This window comes from Micropterus dolomieu, linkage group LG21, assembly GCF_021292245.1.
Source record: "Micropterus dolomieu isolate WLL.071019.BEF.003 ecotype Adirondacks linkage group LG21, ASM2129224v1, whole genome shotgun sequence".
NCBI classification, from domain to species: domain Eukaryota; kingdom Metazoa; phylum Chordata; class Actinopteri; order Centrarchiformes; family Centrarchidae; genus Micropterus; species Micropterus dolomieu.
In genome coordinates this window covers 9,139,404-9,157,993 of record NC_060170.1, presented here as the reverse complement: position 1 = coordinate 9,157,993, position 18,590 = coordinate 9,139,404, and the positions used below count along the sequence as shown (strand labels likewise).

The window sequence follows — 18,590 nt, the reverse complement described above, 5'->3', positions numbered from 1 at the left end:
GTGTGTGTGTGTGTGTGTGTGTGTGTGTTACTGTTTCCACTTCACATGGTGATGACTCACCCTGCTTAATGTACAGATGGGAATAGAAGGATATAGTTTTGTTAGGTTTTCTGCAGCTATTTTAAATTAACTTATTTTAGTGCTTTTAGTGCAAAATTAAGTTGACATCACCATGAGACATCTCAGTGTTTGCTCAGATATTGCCAGTTTTAAACAGAAGGTTTAGGCCCAGTGAATGATGCTATTAAGTTGCATTACAGTGGGAACCAGTGCTTTTAGAGCTTTACCTACAGTATGTACTAAACCCCGAATAGATTTTTGACTATTCCTTTTGTTTGTTTTTTCTTGCAAGTCCACAATCTTTATTGAAGTACAATACTAAATACTAAAGTCCCACTTAAAGGTGTTAATGTTACACATTCTCTAGTCATCTTTTGGGTCTGGTTTGGGAATTCATGTTTTTGCTGGGCCTTTAAGACATTGTATGGGTGAACTTGACTTTAAAGGTCCCAAATGCACATAAATGTGTCGCCGTTGCGTCTAAAGACCCCCAAACTATGAGGGAAAAAATGATCCTCTCTCGTTTTCTCCTGCTCAGTCTTTCAGTAAATGTGTGTGTAAACACAGCGTTTGAATTTGGCTCTCTTCTTGACGCCATGGAGGGATCTGTGTAGCATAGGACCTCCTCCAGACCTTTAGCGCAGTAGACGGCCCCGCCCACTGAACACGAACTAAATACACTGCTCTCAGCCCCACCATCCAAAACAACACCAAGCGTTGTTACATTTTTTCTGTTTTTCCCTCTGATGTTGATGCTTCTGATGCTTTACCTGTTGTTAATGCTACAGTAACCTGTAGCTACTGCTAACTGTGGTTGCCGTTATCAGCTGCTTCTGCCCGAACTGGGCGCTCCCAACAGTCCAAAGCTCCTGTACTAACAGAGGTGTTAACACCAACACAACCCTGAAGCATCAAGCTTCCGGGCAGAGTCAGCTAATAGGACTGCTAGCTGTATAGCTAACTGAGCTAACTAGCTTGCGGCAGCTACCGTTAGCAGTAGTTAACAGCTGATGTAACTGCTAACAACAAGTAAAGTTATCTGTCCATCAGGAAACACCATAAATGACCAAAAAGTAGAGGCAGAGTAGCCGGAGGACATGAAAAAACAGAAAATGTTTTCTCAATAAAAATGATCAGGTTTCACCAAAAACAGTAAATAAAGCCTTTGCAGGCTTCCAGAAGTTGGCCAATCAGACGAAAGTGGGCTGTAAGCCAGGGGGGCCTTAAAGAGACAGGAGCTGAAACAGGGTGTTCAGACAGAGGGTGAAGAAAAGTGCTGAAGCAGTGAATATTATGAGAAAAATAATGCGTTTTTTGAACATTAAAGCATGTTAACGCTTTCTAGTAGACACCCAAATAAAAGTATTAACCTGAAAATGAGCATAATATGGGACCTTTAATATTTCATGTCAGAAAACATAAAACACACAAAAACATGAGACACAAGCAATTAATGAGATGACAAGGACTTAATTTGCCATTAGAAACACAAATAGAAAGAATATATAAGCAGTCAAATTCTTTTGTGTTCATTTGTTTCAACTGAGGTTAAAAGATTCAAATTTAGTTTGAGATGATATTAGCTAATATCGTGTTATTGATCACTCTCTCTACAACCTGCCCTTAAGTCTGCATGTAGAATATATGTGTGTGTGCTTTGGGGCCTGTATCGGATGACCTGTAACGTCTTTCCTCGCTCTGTTGCTTCGTATTTTTCAGATGTACCACTCTGACCACGGTGTTGACTTCCCCGACCTCTCCTTCCAAATCCCTGGCAGCCTTGCAGAAATAGGCCCAACAAACAGGGTGTGAACACAACCTTCAACACACCACACATCTTCTTTTTCCTTCACCCACACAGGGCCTCCCTTTGCTCCAGTCCCACCCTCCCTCCTCCTGGACCATGGACAGTCCTCCTAAGTTGTCAGGCGAGACCCTGATCGTGCATCATATTCCCCTGGTGCACTGTCAGGTGTCAGGAGGACGGCAGGCGGGCTGCGGTGGCTCGCTGAAGAGAAGCAACCCATTTATCCCACCGGAGAACCTGGGCTTGAGTCGCACCACTTCTCTTCCTGAGAGAGACGTTCTTCAGAGAGAGGCACTGCTCTACAGTAGCCTGATCCAGACCTCCAGCGGGTCTTGTTCCTCCCACAATGGAGGAAGCGAGAGGAAGGTTGGTGGGAGAGGAGGCAGCACAGCAAGTGATGATTCATCGTTTACCTCGAGCAATTCAGAGGACCAGCTGATTGCAGCACACACATTACCCAGAGCCAAACCGAGAAACAGGAATCCATTGCGTCATAATCCATTCCTGCTGAATACCGAAGATGACGAGGATGAAGAAGAGGAGGAGGAGGAGGATGGTGACAACCTCAGTGGTTACCTTGAAGACTCCTCTTTTCACCTCCACAGTGACACAAACTCTGCCCTCAATGATGGGATGGCTTCTTTTCACTTACACAAACTTGGCTTTGCTTCTGAGCCCTTTCTTTTGCACAGCTCAGTGGGTGGAAGCAGTCCAGAGTCTCTGAGGGGTGTAGCCTCTGATCTCTCCAACCACCTGGAGATTTTAGGACTCGATAGCCAGCGGCGCCACGGAAGCAGCGGTTCCAACATGTCCATGGATTGCGGAGAGCAAGACTGGGGTGACGACGAAGAAGATGAAGATCATCCTATGAGGTGTGGGCGGAGCAGCAAGACCGGTTCGTACTCCTCCAGCTCCTCCACGCAGCACTGCTCGTGCTGTGCACTCTCCCAGAACTACCCTCAGCACTTCCCTGAAGCCTTCCTGGAGCCTTTCTCAGAGTGCCAGCAAGGCTACGGCAGCGACTCCTCTTGCAACAGCTCAGATGGTGTGCTCGTAAACTTCAGCGCTATCTACAACAAGATGAACAACAGCATCCCGGAGAAGCCACCGGTGTCTGGGCACACCAACCTCAACAGCTCCACTGACCACTCCTGCACCTCATCTGTTTCTGATCCATCAGGAAACCAGCGAGACTCAACCACAGGGGCTTTCTATTTGGACCTTCACACCTCTCCCACTGAACCTCCCCTATCACAGCAACAACCCTCCTGCCTTGGCAGCACCTTTCCTCTCATCCGTGAACCTCACCTGTCCACCTCCTCCACCTGCTCCTGTGCAGTGGAGCACCATGGGGCTCTTGACCTCGACGCCAACTGCAACTCCTATCACCCTGCGCATTCTGGTTCAACCGGAGACCTTGCGTCCTGTCTGCAGAGTGAGGCGCGCCTGGTTGTCGCCACACAGAACTACTACAAACTGGTCACCTGTGACCTTTCGTCCCAGTCGTCCCCGAGTCCCGCAGGCTCCTCGGTCAACAGCTGCTCCGATGAGCACAGCAAGGGCAGCCCCACCCCAACACAGCCTAGCGAGTACTTCCTGTTCAGGCAGCGAGCTGATGAGGAGGGAATGTACGAAGAAGATGAAGATAGAGAGTCACCTAGGGTGAGTGGAGAATCCTACCTCACTAGTTTTAACAGTTCATAATCCTTCTAACAGGATACACAATGGGTTCCTGTGTGTGATGTTCATTAATACTATATGCACAGGTTCACACTTAATTCACTGTACATATTTATTTAAAACAAAAAGCTAGACAGGTGATAAGGTTGATCAAAAATAAAAATAAGGATTAGTAAGAAAACATATTTATATTTCTCAGAGTAAGGTAGTAAAATAGAAGCACTGCTTTGGTTTCGGTACCAAAATGCATCACATTGTCAAGTCAACTTTATTATAGCACATTTCATACATAGGATAAACACAATGTGCTCTACATAAAGAGACAAAGTATTCAAAATACATCATACAAGTGCAAATCCATAAAATATGCTATAAACAGGTGTTAAAATACAATAAAATAAAATCAAACAATGACATGTATCATGAAATGATATACAACATATTTATATTTTTATTTACAATTAGCTTGGAGATTTGTAAAATGTATGATGTTGTCATATTATTATAGTATTCCACTTAAAGTAGAACAATATTGAATTATTACCCAGCCCTAGTTCCACATAGCCGTGGTTCATCAGTTTCCACATTGTTGGAATAATTGCCTGCCTAAAGTACAGATAAAGAATGAAGTTTAAAATAATCCATACTACCGATCTGCTCTGCTGTTGCTGTATTTTTACTTGGTTTGTGGGATTACTTAGCCACCTCTTTTGTGTGGGCTCTCTGGTTGTTGGTTCACTTGCAGTATTAATGACCAGGGACTCACAGAGGTGAAAGTTGTGCTTCTGTAAAATATTACCAGCTAATTGTCTGTAATACAGGACATTAAAAAACGTGGATCACTTAGTCCTTGGAAATAAACTCATATGCTCATTAACTATGAATTAAAGATTACTAATTTCAAGAAGTCAGATGATTACATCATTTTGAAATCTAACATTTTCTCTTACTCTTCGATTTCCACTCCAGTCCCTCGGTATGCATAATTAATCAAGTTTAGGCAGTACATTTAGTTCATTTACACCAACAAGTAATTCTTAGACTGTAAGGCAAAGGAAATGGAAGAAGAGATTCAAGTGATTTGGTCAAAATTACACCACTCAACAAGAAAGGGAATAATGCAAAACAACATAATAGCATAAATAGCAACTAAACGGAATAGAAATTAAACTGAAGGCCCTGTGACCATAACCCTGAAGTGAACATTTTCGTGGTACTGGTGTAAGTCTGGCACTGGCTCATTTTAGTTCACCAGCCAGTGTGTAGGGTTATCTGATATCATGTCTGAGGATTATCTCAGCAGTTGTGTAGAGCTAAAGGCTATTGCAGTACTATCTGTAAGTACAGTGACACTGTGTCAAAGCAAATCTGTCTTGAAGGCAGTTTATCTGTCATACTATAAATGTGACTGCTGTGTTCTTTGTTTTATTTCTTGCCTTATTTCTCTTCCTCCAGAGAGATGATGGTGATGATCATGGAGAGGACGAGGAGGAGGAGGAGGAGGAGGAGAAGAAGAAGAAGAACCAGCAGGCAGCTGGTGGAGCTGAAGCTGCTCCTGCCGTGATTGAAGGCCAGGTGTACGTCAACATCTCCCCTCCTGTGGCTGGCCGGGGAGTTATCGGAGGTGGAGCCTCTTCAGGAAGCCGTCCTCGTTCTCGCAGCTACGACCGCAACCTGGACAAGTCTCCATCTCCTCGGCTCGGCTCTCTGGAGCGTATGTTGAGCTGCCCCGTCCGGCTCAGCGAGGGCGCCGCGCCAACCCCACCTCCTCCTCCAAGAGTCACGTCCTTCGCAGAGATCGCGAGAAGCAAGCGGAGAAACGGCGGTACAGGGGGGTCACCATCGCTGAAGGCGGCTGCAGACCCTTTCTCCTCCACTTACTCCACCCACTCACTCTCCTCGGTGGATTTCTCTCCGATCCTGGAGCAGCGTGTGGAGGTTGACAGTCACATCCTGTCACCTCTTCCCTTTACCAGATGTTACAGTCAGGGCAGCATTGAGCGACACCTGGAGGGGGCGAGGGAGACCAGGGCCAGGGCCGAAGGTACGTCACCTGTAACTATTTCATTAAAAAACATTGCCGTAAATGTTAGCCAAGAGTTTTTTTTTTTTTTTTTTCATCTGTAGTACCTTGACAGATGTTACAAAGTTGGCCTGTTTACGAGATGTTAATAGTGTTGATACAGGGTGGATCAGACACGACAGATATAACCATTACATTACATTTATTCATTTAGCTGATTCTTTTATCCAAAGCGACATACAATTGCTATATATTTCCGAGGTTGCACGCTTCTGAAGCAACTAGAGGTTAAGTGCCTTGCTCAGGGACACATTGGTGTATGGGTCACAGTGGGAATTGAACCCGTGTCTCTCACACCAAAGGCTTGTGTCTTATCCACTGCTCCATCACCACCCCCAACCCCAGGTTAAAGCTCCATTTATTATTTTTGGGCAGAGGAACTCCACCATAAGCTGCCAGACACACAGCCCTGACATATTTATGTCTTTAGACAGTTCGTCTAATCAGCATTAGTCTGGAGTTGTGTATCTGTCTACCTGATTAATTGAAGTCAAATATTAACCATCCTTTTAGCTCTGGTTTGGTCTCCACCAATTCCTATGAAAAATATCTGGCTCTTTAGCAGCTGGCTGTAAAAACAAAACAAAACCAGGCGCTAAAACGCTTTCACATTGGATGATGATGATGATGATGATGATGATGATTCGCTGTGCAACAAACTTCACTTGAAGCTGTACAAGCTTTTGAGATATCAATATTTGTCGATCAGTGCATTCACTGCAATAGTCTGCTTCAGTTACTCATTTACTTCTTTACCTGACTTGCTGCCTTTTATTTTAAAAATATAACCTGTGTGTCTGCACAGATGATTGTTCATGGAAAAATTGGTTTCTCTTCCTCTTCTACACTAAATTTGTAGGTAGCTGAATATTGCAGATTTGTGTGTTGGTTGAATTTACTGACACTGCATAGTGTATTTGGCCACAGGAGTTTAAATTATTAAAATGAATTATTAAATTATATCATTAATACATCAAAATGGACCTAGAAAGGCAATGTGCATGGCTAGCAACTGTTATTCCTTTTCAATGGTTAACATTATCATTCTAACTAATACTGCAGAGACTTACTTTACACAAGCAACAAAAGAACAAGAAAACTGTATTTTATGTTAAATTCTTCATGGCATCATTCAGACATACACATACATTTCCACAATAAATGTTTTTGTGGCACTGTTTGTTCACCTTTTGGACATTTTTTATGCTCTGTCTGTGTTTTAGATGTGTATGGTTTTGTTTTATTCTGTAGTCTAGATTTGCTTTGTGTGTGTGTGAGAAACTACCCTTTGAACAGAGTCACGCAGAGTGTGGACGCTTGGCTTTAGAGGGAATGAAGGGTTGAAGTGGGCCAAACGTGTTCTGAATAACAATCAGTTGAGAGAGGAGTTAAGGTGCAGAGAAACCCCCCACTGAGCTCTACATCAGCATGTATGGGTCTGCTGTATGTTTGTGTGTGTGTGTGTGGTGTGTTGTTCTGATCCAGAGAGCCCGTAGGCCTTTCTCGTCCCTAAAACAAGGGAAGGTCAGAGAAAGTTACAGAAGTGATGGAAAAATGTGTCACCTCACTTTCTCTGCAAAACATGTGCTTGCTGTCATGTCAAGGTGACGGGAAGTGATGAAATGCTGAAATCTCTAGCCTGACATGCATCCAGTTGTAGCATTTCATTGTTTCCCAAAATTAAGAAATCTGTGAAATCTGAATCAGCAGCTCACAACGTCAGATGCAGCATGGGGACCAGAAGCAGCTGCCGGTGTTGTCAGAGATGTATTGAGGAACTAGGCCTAAATAATTGACCTTAAAATAATAATAATATTAATAGCACATTTAAAATATCCAGTGGAGTTATTGGCAACAGGGCTCAGCCGTCGAAGGTTGATATTATATTCCTGCCACATCAGCCTGACTTCTTGTCTCTCTGAAGAGGGAGACAAATTATTTAATTTCCTATAGAGATTTTATTTGTAAATGATACATGCCCAGTTAGTGCGATACTAAAAGACCACAAATTATTTAGTGTCAGAAATGTCACCAATGTAAAAATAAAGAACATGTATCCTTGAAGACGATATATTATAGTTCTTGCAAATACAACCACTTGCAAACGTGCAGGCGAGTCATGGGGATATCTGAACGAGCTGTAAAGTGTGAATGGGCCCAGAGTCACATGCTTCTGGGCCCATTCACACTTCACAGCTCGAGGACTGTATTAGTTTGAGCAATAGAGTGCACAAAGAAAGAAGCAGGGTCACGGAGACTACAACTTTTAATGCCTAATTCTGTTGTCAGAATGTTTTCAGCCGCTGTGTCTTGCTCTGACCCTTCGCCAAGGTTCTAGTCACCGATGAAGACTGGAGGACCTGGAAGGCCCTCTAACTGTCCATCATATTGTTTAATTATACCAGTGAAATACTTTCTCTCAGTTGAGTGCAGAATCATTTATCTGACTTTTTGCATGAACACACACCACTATCACTTTATAGAGTTCAGTCTCAGCTGCCTGCTGTGTGTGTCTGGTTAGACAAACACAAACTCACACACACACACACACACACACACACACACACACACACACACACACACACACACACACACACACAAACAGAGAGTGCTTGGAATTCCTTTGGCATAAGAACAGGGACAGTAAAAAGAGAGTGCACCAGGAGAGGAATGTCCCAGGAAGCTCCAGCTGTCCCCTTCCACAGATTCATGCAGGCTCGGGCTCCCAAAATCATTTTAGGAAGAAAGAAAAACTCAAATTCATAATGATGCTGTTATGAAGATGTTTAATTAAACTACTCCCCTTTGGCTTCTTAAACTAATTCTTTATTTAGACAAAACAACATTTCTAGCACAAGTGAATTTCAGTGACATTAATAAAAAGCATCAAAATGCATCAAACCAGCTTTATACAAAATTAACCCCCCTGCCCTCAGTTCACATTACCAACCTCCTGTATAAACAATGTTCTGCCTCATTTACAGAGGATTTGTTTGCTAGATTATGGAGTGGTTGTTTTATTCTCTTCCAAGTTTCCATTATGGACGTCGGTTTTGTAACTCAAACACTGAATGAGCATGGCACATTCAGTATGGACTAGGTCAGTATGCAGGAATGAAAAAAATCAAACTCTGTTTGACGTCAAGCCACTCCTGCAGACTAATTCACTTTACTAACCATTTAAAAAAAATGGCCAGAAATTCAAGTCCACAGGTTAACATTTAGAGTAGAAGAGAGCTTTTTAAAAATAATAATTTCATTTTCCTATCTAGCTTGGTTGAAACACAAGGACATAAGGTAAATGTAATTTGAAAGCATTTATACAGAGTACGTAAACCCAGTAATCAAATAGCCACATAGATTCTCATCACAAATGGAAACAGCATTTCTATAATATGGAAATCATAAACTACTCTTGATGCAAATGCAAACATTCATACAGACCCGATGACAGCACCCATCTACCCCTTATGCTCCTCTCTCTATATCTACATGGCTGCAAACAAACAATCAGAACAGGGATATTGTCGAACTACTCTACTATAGAGCTGTACTCATAGCTCTTAGATTTAATCCATTCGTCTTTTGACAGAAGATTAATGTGCACCAACTTTCATAATCGTTATCAGGAATTATTTAAGTGAAAATAACTTGTTCCAGCTTCTCAAAGGTGAATATTTGCTGGTTTTCTTAGTGTTCTATGACAATAACCTGATTGTCTTTGCGTTTTGGAGAAAACAAGACATCTTGAAGGGATCTGAGATATTGTTGACTATTTTCTGCCTTTTTATAGCAACATTTAATCCATTAATTAAGCAAATAATCTGCAGATTAAGTGACACTGAAAATAATTGTTAGTTGAGGCCTTAATTATCATATATGTGATATAGATATGTAACACATATATAACAGCATCCTGCTGTTGCTGAATGTACAGATTTTTATTTTTCCTTTTTTCCATAGTCCACCAGTTCAGGTGATAGAACAAAATGGCACTTTCCCACCGGCTTTAAGATGTTCAACAGTTAGTGGACTGGGGCAGTGAGACCAATGAAACAATGATATAATGTAAGGCAGAGGGAAGATTGATAAAGAGATGGAAATTTCCGTCAGAACAAGATGTGTCTTACACAAGCCTCCAAAACCCCTTTTTAGTTTGACTCTGTGTTCATATAGACTGCGCTGATTTAAGATTATAATGAGAGGCTGTGCAGCATCTCAGTACATATATTATTCATCATACTTCACTTCAGTCAGCTGCGTTGTTTCACCGAGGCGGTACAGGCCTCTTTAAAAGCCTTTGGGAAGAAGCTCGCACGCTAATGATGCTAACATGAAGTGCGGAACTGCAGAGGAAAAGCCTCGGCTGTCAAATGGAAGAGAAGAGGAGCTGAAGAGAAAGAGGGGGGAGGCAGGGAAGAAGAAGATGGAGAAAGGAAAGAGGAGAGGTGGGTGAGGAGAGGAGAGGAAAAGGGAAAAATGGCAATGTCAGGGATGACGGAGCAGATAGAAGAGGGACAGAGAGGGGGTGTCTCTGTCCTCCATCCCCAGTGGGAGCAGAGGCCTGCTGGGTGTGTTAGCATTCCTCCCTCCTTCATCATGTTTCTACTGCAGCTCGATGTCGCACTCTGTGGCTGAGAGGCGTCACTGCACCCGGCTCAGGTGGCATCGGTGGGCCGGCCTAAGGGTGACAAACAGCTTGCGCAACACTTTCGTCACATGCACTTTCTTTCTATCATACACTGCACTGGATCCACACACACGCACGCACACACACATACACACACACAGAAAAACACACAGATCTCAGTGGCAGAGAAGAAGTGCAGAAAAAGGCTTCTCCTCGTTGGTGTCTCTCCTGCTTTCAGGTTTAGTCTGTGTGTGTCTTTTGTGTGTTTCTCTAAGTGTGTGCTTGTGTGTGTGTGTGTGTGCTCTTGGGCCTGTCAGATCAGTGTCTAACAGTGACATGGTTGTCTGTGATAAGGGCTATTAGTCTTTGTGACTCATGACAGGGAAGCTTTCTGTTTTTGGTTTCAGTTCTGACCTTCATGTTTATACAGTTAAGTGCTGAAAGAATAGTAGATCAGTAGGTCTATCGAGAGAACTAGAATTAACCTTAATTATTTAATTGTTTATACTTTAATTTTGCTGTTTTGTTGTATACTGAGAGGTATTTCTAATATTATGATAATGACGAGTTGCAGTCTTGATCGCCTCTATCTGTCATACCTCTATACATATTTCTTTTATTGCTGTCATAGCAAAGGATGTTACTGTATTGTACAAAAACTAACCAGTTCTTTTTTTCCCCATTACTTGGTGACCCCTCCACCTTTTCTCAATGGCTCCTGTCTCTATTGGGCTCATCCAGGTGGTCTCTCGAGTTCCTCAGACAGCAGCCCGGCGGTGGTCCGCTACAGAAAGGACCAGCGGCCCACCACCCTCCCCATTCAGCCCTTCACCTTCCACCACCAGTTCGCCTCCAAACCCCCGCAGCCCAAGCCTCTACTGCCCCTGCTCACAGGCTACGTCTCGGGGATGCAGGCCCGCTCCAGCTCTGGTTCTGACTCTGGAGGTCAGGTGGGGGAGGACAGTGAAGATCCAGCTGAAAATGTGCACAGGTACCAGGGGACTCTGGCTGCAGCAGGCCCTCCTCCCGGCTCAGTTCGTCCTTCACCTCTTGGGAGCTACTCTCCAGTTCGGCTGCAGGGGGCGCCCAGCTCTGGGAGCTGCTCCACCTGCACCCCAAGCCCTCAGCCACCACACAGCCTCTCCTGCCCGCTTTCAGCAGGCCTCGGCCCCCTGCACACCCCACCCACAGGGAAGCAGGGAGGGGGTTCAGTGCCCTTATCGTCTACCCCTCCACCTCCATCCCTGGGGGTGAAGAGAGGGACAGTGCCGCCAGTGCTGCCGGCGGTGCAGGGACACTGTTTCCATCGTGGAGCTCTGGCCAGTTTACCAGCACTCCACAGTGACACACTGAGCCCGCTGGGCTGTCTGGACTCTGGAAATCACATGGAGGCAAGCAAAGGACCCGGAGCCAGGACACATAATGGTAGGTTCCGAAATAATTCTAGTGTGTCCGTAAAGAATTTAAAAAATTCTGTGCTCCTGAATAAAAAATGAAAAAAAAGGTTGAAACAAAAGCAAACTTCAGGCACTTGTATAAACGGGCAGCAACAATATAGTTAAGATGAGCCTATATTAGGTACATGGCTTGATCGTAGGATAATTTAAAAACACAACAAGTGTCAACATACTTTGAAGTTTGCTGGATGTTTTCCTCTGTATACACATAAAGGCAGGGGTCACACAGATACAACACACAAGCCTCTGTTTGGGTGGAAGTCCCCAAACTTTGAAATGTAAGTTGTCAATTTATGTCTTCATTTGTCATTCCTAAAGATGAATTAAAAAAATGCAAAACATGAAGTCACTGTTGTTAAAAAAGGTTGTTTTCCGCACTTTAACCACTTGAACATCAAGTATATTGTGTCTGCTTTGCTTGGTGAAAATATGACATAAGTTCCAATATACTTTTGCCGCTGGGTTTGCTACTGTACCCGCTTCTTTTTCTTTCCACTTTATGACTGTGGTCATCTTTCCTGTTTTCTTGTTGTTCTTCTTTGTCACTGACTTTACATTGGCTTTATATTAGTCAGATAGAATCACTCTACAGGTTTACATTAAAAGGAACTAAAACTTTATTTAGTCAATTGAAACTACTGTTCTAAGGTTAGGCAAACTGTCACAGCCCAATGTGATAGAATGTTATGTTCACAGTCTCTTTGAGACAACAACAGTTGGCTGCCCAGTGTTTCACTTATGTTTAAGTTATTAAGTTCTGTGTAATTCAGTGTTGATATACTCTTTAAAAGAAGCTAAGCTCTTGTACATTCTTACTGTTGTCTTTTTCTCTTTCTTTCTTCTCTCCCGCCATGCATGTACTTAAATCTTCTCCTGTCCTCCCTTCACCTTTTCCATCTGCTTTTCCCCCATAATCTTCTTTTATTCATCCACTGAATAATCCATCCTTCAACCCTGAACCAACCACAAAACCCTTGGTCATAACCCTCCCCTCCACAACAGCACACCACCTCTCTCCCCAGGCTCTCAAATGGAGGGAGTACCGTCGTCGAAACCCTCTGGGAGTGGAGAGGGTCTCGGCATCATGCCCCCACTCTGGTAACCTGGAACCCCGAAGGGGCGGGGGACCACGACCTGCAAGACGGAACGTGTTCGATTTCCCTTCAGCCCTCTCTGGCCACACGCTGGGACGGTTAAATGGTGCTCATAATTTTACTGACAGTGTTGGAACACAAGATTATGGGGATATTTGAAAAGTAGACTTGGATTCTTAAAGTACCAGTAGGTAGGAGTTCAAGATCCAAAGAATGCAGGATCTGAGGGAAAAGTCACTAAAATAATATTGACGCAGGGTTCTTCTGAACAAATATGTTAGAGATCCATAAAGATGTTACTCAAAGTCTGGCCTACAGTTGCATACTTAAGGATCCCTAAAAGCTTCTCTTACTTTTAAAAATGGTAGTGTGTGTTTATACTGTACGCGTTTCTGATCATCTGTGTGTGTGTGTGTGTGTGTGTGTCTCAGCAGTGGGCCAGTCAGCTAAGCTGCAGCACAGCTACAGCGACTTCCTGCCAGACTACTTCTCCCTGACAGAGAAGCCTCCCGAGGAGTTCTGCCTCTCCCCCGACGCTTCAACTTCCTCATCCTCATGCTCTTCCACACAGTCCCACATCTCTGTGGACCTGACACAGAAGAGAGGTATGGATGTGTGTGTGTGTGTGTGTGTGTGGGCATGATAGACAGTGACAGTGGGAATCAGAAGGAAGTCTAAATATTTTATTGCTAAATTACAAAATGTCTGTGGGCTTTTTTCCTTGGAGCTTATTGCATTCATTTACTGCTGTCTGTATTTCTCGTTTTGACCGCATTAACTTTTCCAGGAACATTTTAAGGAACTCTGGAACTTAATAATGTTAATATATGCAGATGTGCAGAAAACCGGTTTCAAGTGCATCTAGATTGGTACAGCAGTGCAGCATTAATTTGGAAGAACTGGTTGTAGATAGTATCAGTATCAGGACCTTTTATGGAAATTTTGTACTGATATTGATATTTAGACAATGCCATGTAGCTGACACCTGTAGTAGTCAAAAACAGAGCTAGATAAATAGATATTTTACTAAAAGAAATCTCATCACATCACCTTACTTGGTGTTTTTGAGCCTTTCAGCCACATCTTGTGGCCTTGCAAAGCTGAAGGAGTTGCTCACTTGTTATGAAAATAGATAACTTTTTATGACGTGACCTAAGTATGAAATTTTGGACACATGATAACAGGTAATAAAGAGACATTGTCCCAATGTGACTAAATACAGAGTTATAATTAAAAGTAGCAGGCTGTGTAGCCTTTCTGGTGTTGTCAGTTTTTCTTTCCACATCTGGATGCTTCATTCAGACCTTTCTAACAGAATAACACATCTGTTGCATACTGTATGTCTTATTACTTTGTACTAATAAATACAAGTCATGACAAGCTGTCAGTAGAGGAATACGCTGGTTTGTACTGTAAGCACTGCCCAGAATCAAATAACGATCTCAGATTACCGTTTAGAGAATCACATTTCCTGAGGATGCAGTGTTGTCAAGGAGAATAGGGAGGGAAATGATGCTGTTGAAAGGTGCTTAAAAGCTACTTGACAGTGAGGAGTTTTACTCGAGGCCTCTTGAGGGCGACAGAGTGTTGTATAATAAGCAGGGAGATCATTGTTCACCGTGATCGTCCAGGTTCACCTCTCTGTATGGACCAGCATCTTCAAATTGGGGTGTACTTGAGCAGGACACTAAGCCAGATTCCGCTTTTATTTTAGATACATTGTCTCAGAGACCTGTTTAACTAACATACATGTACTTTACTAATTTTATAAGTAAAGCTAAATCCTTTTTGCTCAGTCAGTAGGAGTTGTAGCCTTTGTAAATGTTTGTTACTTAATTTAGATTTTGACATCGGTACATTTTATCTTGTTTTGAGATTGCTGATGGGAGACAAATCCCTAGAAGGCTGCCCCAGCTGTTCATTGCACAACTACTTGCTGCCTTAGTAGATCAAACATTGAACTCATGCAAATTGCAAGCACAAAGACTAGATTTGGATCTCAATGACTCTCTGTTAAAACAATAAACCAAATGGATTTAGTAGAATGTTAAACAGGAAAAAAACTCTTTCTTTACTCTTTCCTTCCGTCAGGTTTGGTGAAAGCCGTGAACACAGCAGTGGATCTGATTGTCGCACACTTCGGCACCAGTCGAGACCCAGATGTAAAGGTGGGAGTTTTTCAGTGGATCAGATTGAGACCGCTAGTAACTGATTTACTGCTAACACACCATTCTTCTGAAGATTAAAGGGGTGGCTGATTCTACTGGCTGATTAAAGCTCACATAGCAAACTGTTGAGCCTACACTAGCTTTTGAACAACAATTTACTAATACCACTGCAGTGTAGTAAAGTACAAAAGACCATAAAACCTTTCAGTTGGTAAATTACGTTAGTTTCACACTCAGATGGCCCCATCTGTTTTTTTTTTACATTACCATTTGTCTTAGTTCAGTTCAATGCAACAGTGATTAAGTTAGCGTATAAGATCTTCATTCAATCTTCATTCTTAAAAGTATTTTTGCCTTCCTCCGCTGTGTTGTGGACTCAAGCTTAGTGTTAGGCACGTCATGTTTAGGGCTCATATGTCCTAAGTTTGTTTGAAGTATTGGTCTTCACCATTATTTTATTAATAATACAGCACATATGGTGGAACCACCACCACAAATGTGTGACTTTTGCTTTCTTCAGTGGCTTTAGTCAGGAAACTGAATTTTTGGCACTCACTGTGGGTAATGTGGGTATTTACACAGAGCAGATAAAATACAGATTAATAATAAACTAGGCTTCAGTCTAATCCAGAGAACAAAAGAGCAGGTAAATACAGCCTTCAATCATTCACTGATTGAAGGCTTGGGAAAACGGATAATATGTTTACTTTCTGTTTATTTTAGTAGGATATACTCACAAAGTAAAAAAAAAAAAATAGTGCAGACAAAAGCAGATTTCCCGATAATGGACCGGAGGTTTTGCATCATTCTTTACTTTTGATCCCGTCTTCCCACCTAATTCCCTGATTTGTTTTACTTTCATTTCCTCTATCCGCTAAAATTTTTCCACAACCCTGCCAGGCTAAGCTGGGGAACAGCTGGGTGAGTCCCAATGTGGGTCACCTCATTCTGAAGTACCTGTGTCCGGCCCTGCATGAGGTTCTGCAGGACGGTCTGAAGGCCTACGTACTGGACCTGATCATCGGACAGCGGCGTTGTCAGCCCTGGAGCCTGGTGGAGGCCTCCACGCAGCTGGGTGAGAACCGTGGTATTTGTCACAAACTGTTATGTGTACTGTATGTCTAAAGCACATTGGTGACATTTTAGTTTGGACCACTTTTACTGAAACGGATTCCTTAAGATCCGTTGTATTATCAGTAATTGACTACTTACTGCTACGAATTAGGACCAGTGGTCATTACACTGAGGAGCAGTTTCATCACAAAGTTGATGAAACAGTAAGAAGTACCAGCTTCATGCTTAATGCGCTTTTAAATAACATCACAACCTGTAAAATCCAGAGGAGACACTTCTTGTAGGCTTCCATGTACAATGACAGCAACCATATGAGGTAACATGTCAGAGAACAAGGAGGCGCTCGTGGGTAACGTATTTCCTTGTTTGTCACGGTCAGGCCCGTCCACACGTGTCCTCCACAGCCTGTTCTCAAAGGTGAGCCAGTACTCCGAGCTCACAAGCCACAGAATGAGACTCAACGCCTTCATCTTCGGCCTGCTCAAGTAAGTTATTTCGCTTCATCCTGGTTTTTACTGTCATTCATCCACCTAATCTTTACAGCTGTGGTTCTCATCCTAGGGGTCAGGATCTTTAAAGTGGGTGGATCAATGTGTCACATGATGAAGTGATTATCCCTAAATAAAACTGGGGTGATTTCCGTGTCTAATAAGTACATACGCATATTCTTACAGATAGTAGGCTCACACCCATTCTAATTTTTTGACTGATTCATTTTGGGTGATTTAGTCATGTCAGCTTATTATGGTTTAAGAAGAGGTTATTCTACTGTCCTGAATTTTAGTCTTGGTCGTTGTCTAAATTTCTCCTGTAGGAGAGCGATGGTGCATTTATGTTTATTGTCCTTATATTTCAGCCTAAAATCTTTGGAATTCTGGTTCAATCACCTCTACACACATGAAGGTAAGACTCAGTTGGTAACCCAGATAGTTATTCGATATGTGTATAAAGTTTTGCTTCTTCTGAATCTGATATTCTTCTTGTTCTGTTTCACTTTCCTCAGATATTATAGCAGCACACTACAACCTGTGGGGTTTCCTTCCCCTGTCGCAGGGGGCATGTCAGCCACTCTTTGAGGAGCTCCTCCTCCTGCTGCAGCCGCTGTCGCTCCTCCCCTTCGACCTGGACCTGCTTTTTGAACCGCATCTCCTCCAAAAGGGCCAGGAGCATCTCCGTCGCAAGGAGCAGCTGTGCTCTGCAGGCCAGAGTGTAAACCAGTCAACTCGATCCACCTTCCAGCTCATGAGAGGATGGAGCACCACTGTGAGCGAAATGGTCAGAGACTCAAGTGCAGAGGTGAAGAAAGAGAGGGCGGTGCTGAGACGAGAGGGAACATGGCCGAGGATGGAAGGGGTCGGGTCGAGGAGAGAGGGAGCAGGGGGGAATTCAAGGTTAAAGAAAGAGGGGGCGACAGCTGAGAGCATGACATCCGGGCCTGTAAGTAGACCAGCAATGACGGAAGTAGGGTTTGCCAATCTCTGGAAGGAGAGGGGAATGGGTGGTCAAAGAGTGAAAGGTGTAGGACAAGAGAGCCAAGGAGAAGGTGAATATGGACAAGAGAAGGACAGGGGGAAGGAAAAAGAAAAAGATATGGCAGACGAGGGGCGTCAGCGGCAAGATAGACAGGCGGGTTGGTGGTACCAGCTCATGCAGTCCTCCCAGGTATACATTGACCAATCCACAGAGGGGTCAAAGTTTGTCAAGACTGAGAAGAGGAAGAAGTCATCAGAGAGACGACAGGGCCAGCTACCGCCTACCAGGGAGGGAGTGGTGGAGGGGGCAGAGTCAGTCCAAGAAGGGGAGGGGCATCGAAGCAGGAAAAGCAGCAGTAGCTCTAGTGCAGAGTCAGCTGGATCCAGGGGAAGGCCTTCATGGATGGGCAGCCCGCCAGATTCTGTTGTCAACCAGGAGAAGGAGCCCAAACCACTGAAGGTTACAGGGACTGGAGCCCAAGCTGCAGCCCAAGAGGAAAGCCCCTCTCAGGGACAGAGTCTGCGCTGGGGCAGGCTCTTTGGATCTAGTGTTGGTACTCCTTCGAGGGTGGAGGGAGCTGAGCAGAGGGCAAAAACTCAAACGATCAGGTAAGCTAAAAGGATAAGTCTGATGATATTTTATGTTTTTCTTATTGTCAACAAATCCCATCCAAAGCCTGATATATCTTATTCCTCTGAGCCATAGAGCTCCACTCTTGTCCCAAAACTATTAAAAGTGAGCTACATTCTTACCCTGGCTGACTCTGGCAGTGTCTTCATTACCATGAACAAACACGCAGTCCTAGTGCTGTAAATATTTACTAGCTCTTATAAATCCGCAGCTGAAAATAGTCCCCAGCAAATGCACTTCCTGTTTGGTCATCCATTTGCTACAAACTACAGACTATTAGGATGTTGTTTTGTTGGATTTGTTGCCAGGAACAAAAATACGATCAGCCTTATCTTTAAAGTTTAACAAATGTCAACCTTTTTACCAAAACTTGCTTTAGCTCTCACAGTACAGTACAATACATTTCAGATTTTTTCACACTGTGTTTTTCTTTC

The 18,590-nt window shown here is 43.4% G+C and overlaps 1 protein-coding gene across 1 annotated transcript in view; it reads left to right on the top strand.

The window, feature by feature from the left end:
* Window positions 1–18,590, top strand: part of rusc2 (RUN and SH3 domain containing 2) — a 51,441-nt gene that overhangs the window by 21,680 nt on the left and 11,171 nt on the right. The window contains exons 2-12 of the mRNA XM_046034100.1: window positions 1,780–3,529; window positions 5,003–5,591; window positions 11,002–11,685; window positions 12,720–12,917; window positions 13,246–13,416; window positions 14,903–14,979; window positions 15,880–16,054; window positions 16,433–16,538; window positions 16,910–16,956; window positions 17,057–18,134; window positions 18,536–18,543. Coding sequence (XP_045890056.1) covers window positions 1,964–3,529; window positions 5,003–5,591; window positions 11,002–11,685; window positions 12,720–12,917; window positions 13,246–13,416; window positions 14,903–14,979; window positions 15,880–16,054; window positions 16,433–16,538; window positions 16,910–16,956; window positions 17,057–18,134; window positions 18,536–18,543 — 4,699 coding nt within the window. The 5' untranslated portion in view covers window positions 1,780–1,963. The remainder of the gene's footprint in view (window positions 1–1,779; window positions 3,530–5,002; window positions 5,592–11,001; window positions 11,686–12,719; window positions 12,918–13,245; window positions 13,417–14,902; window positions 14,980–15,879; window positions 16,055–16,432; window positions 16,539–16,909; window positions 16,957–17,056; window positions 18,135–18,535; window positions 18,544–18,590) is intronic.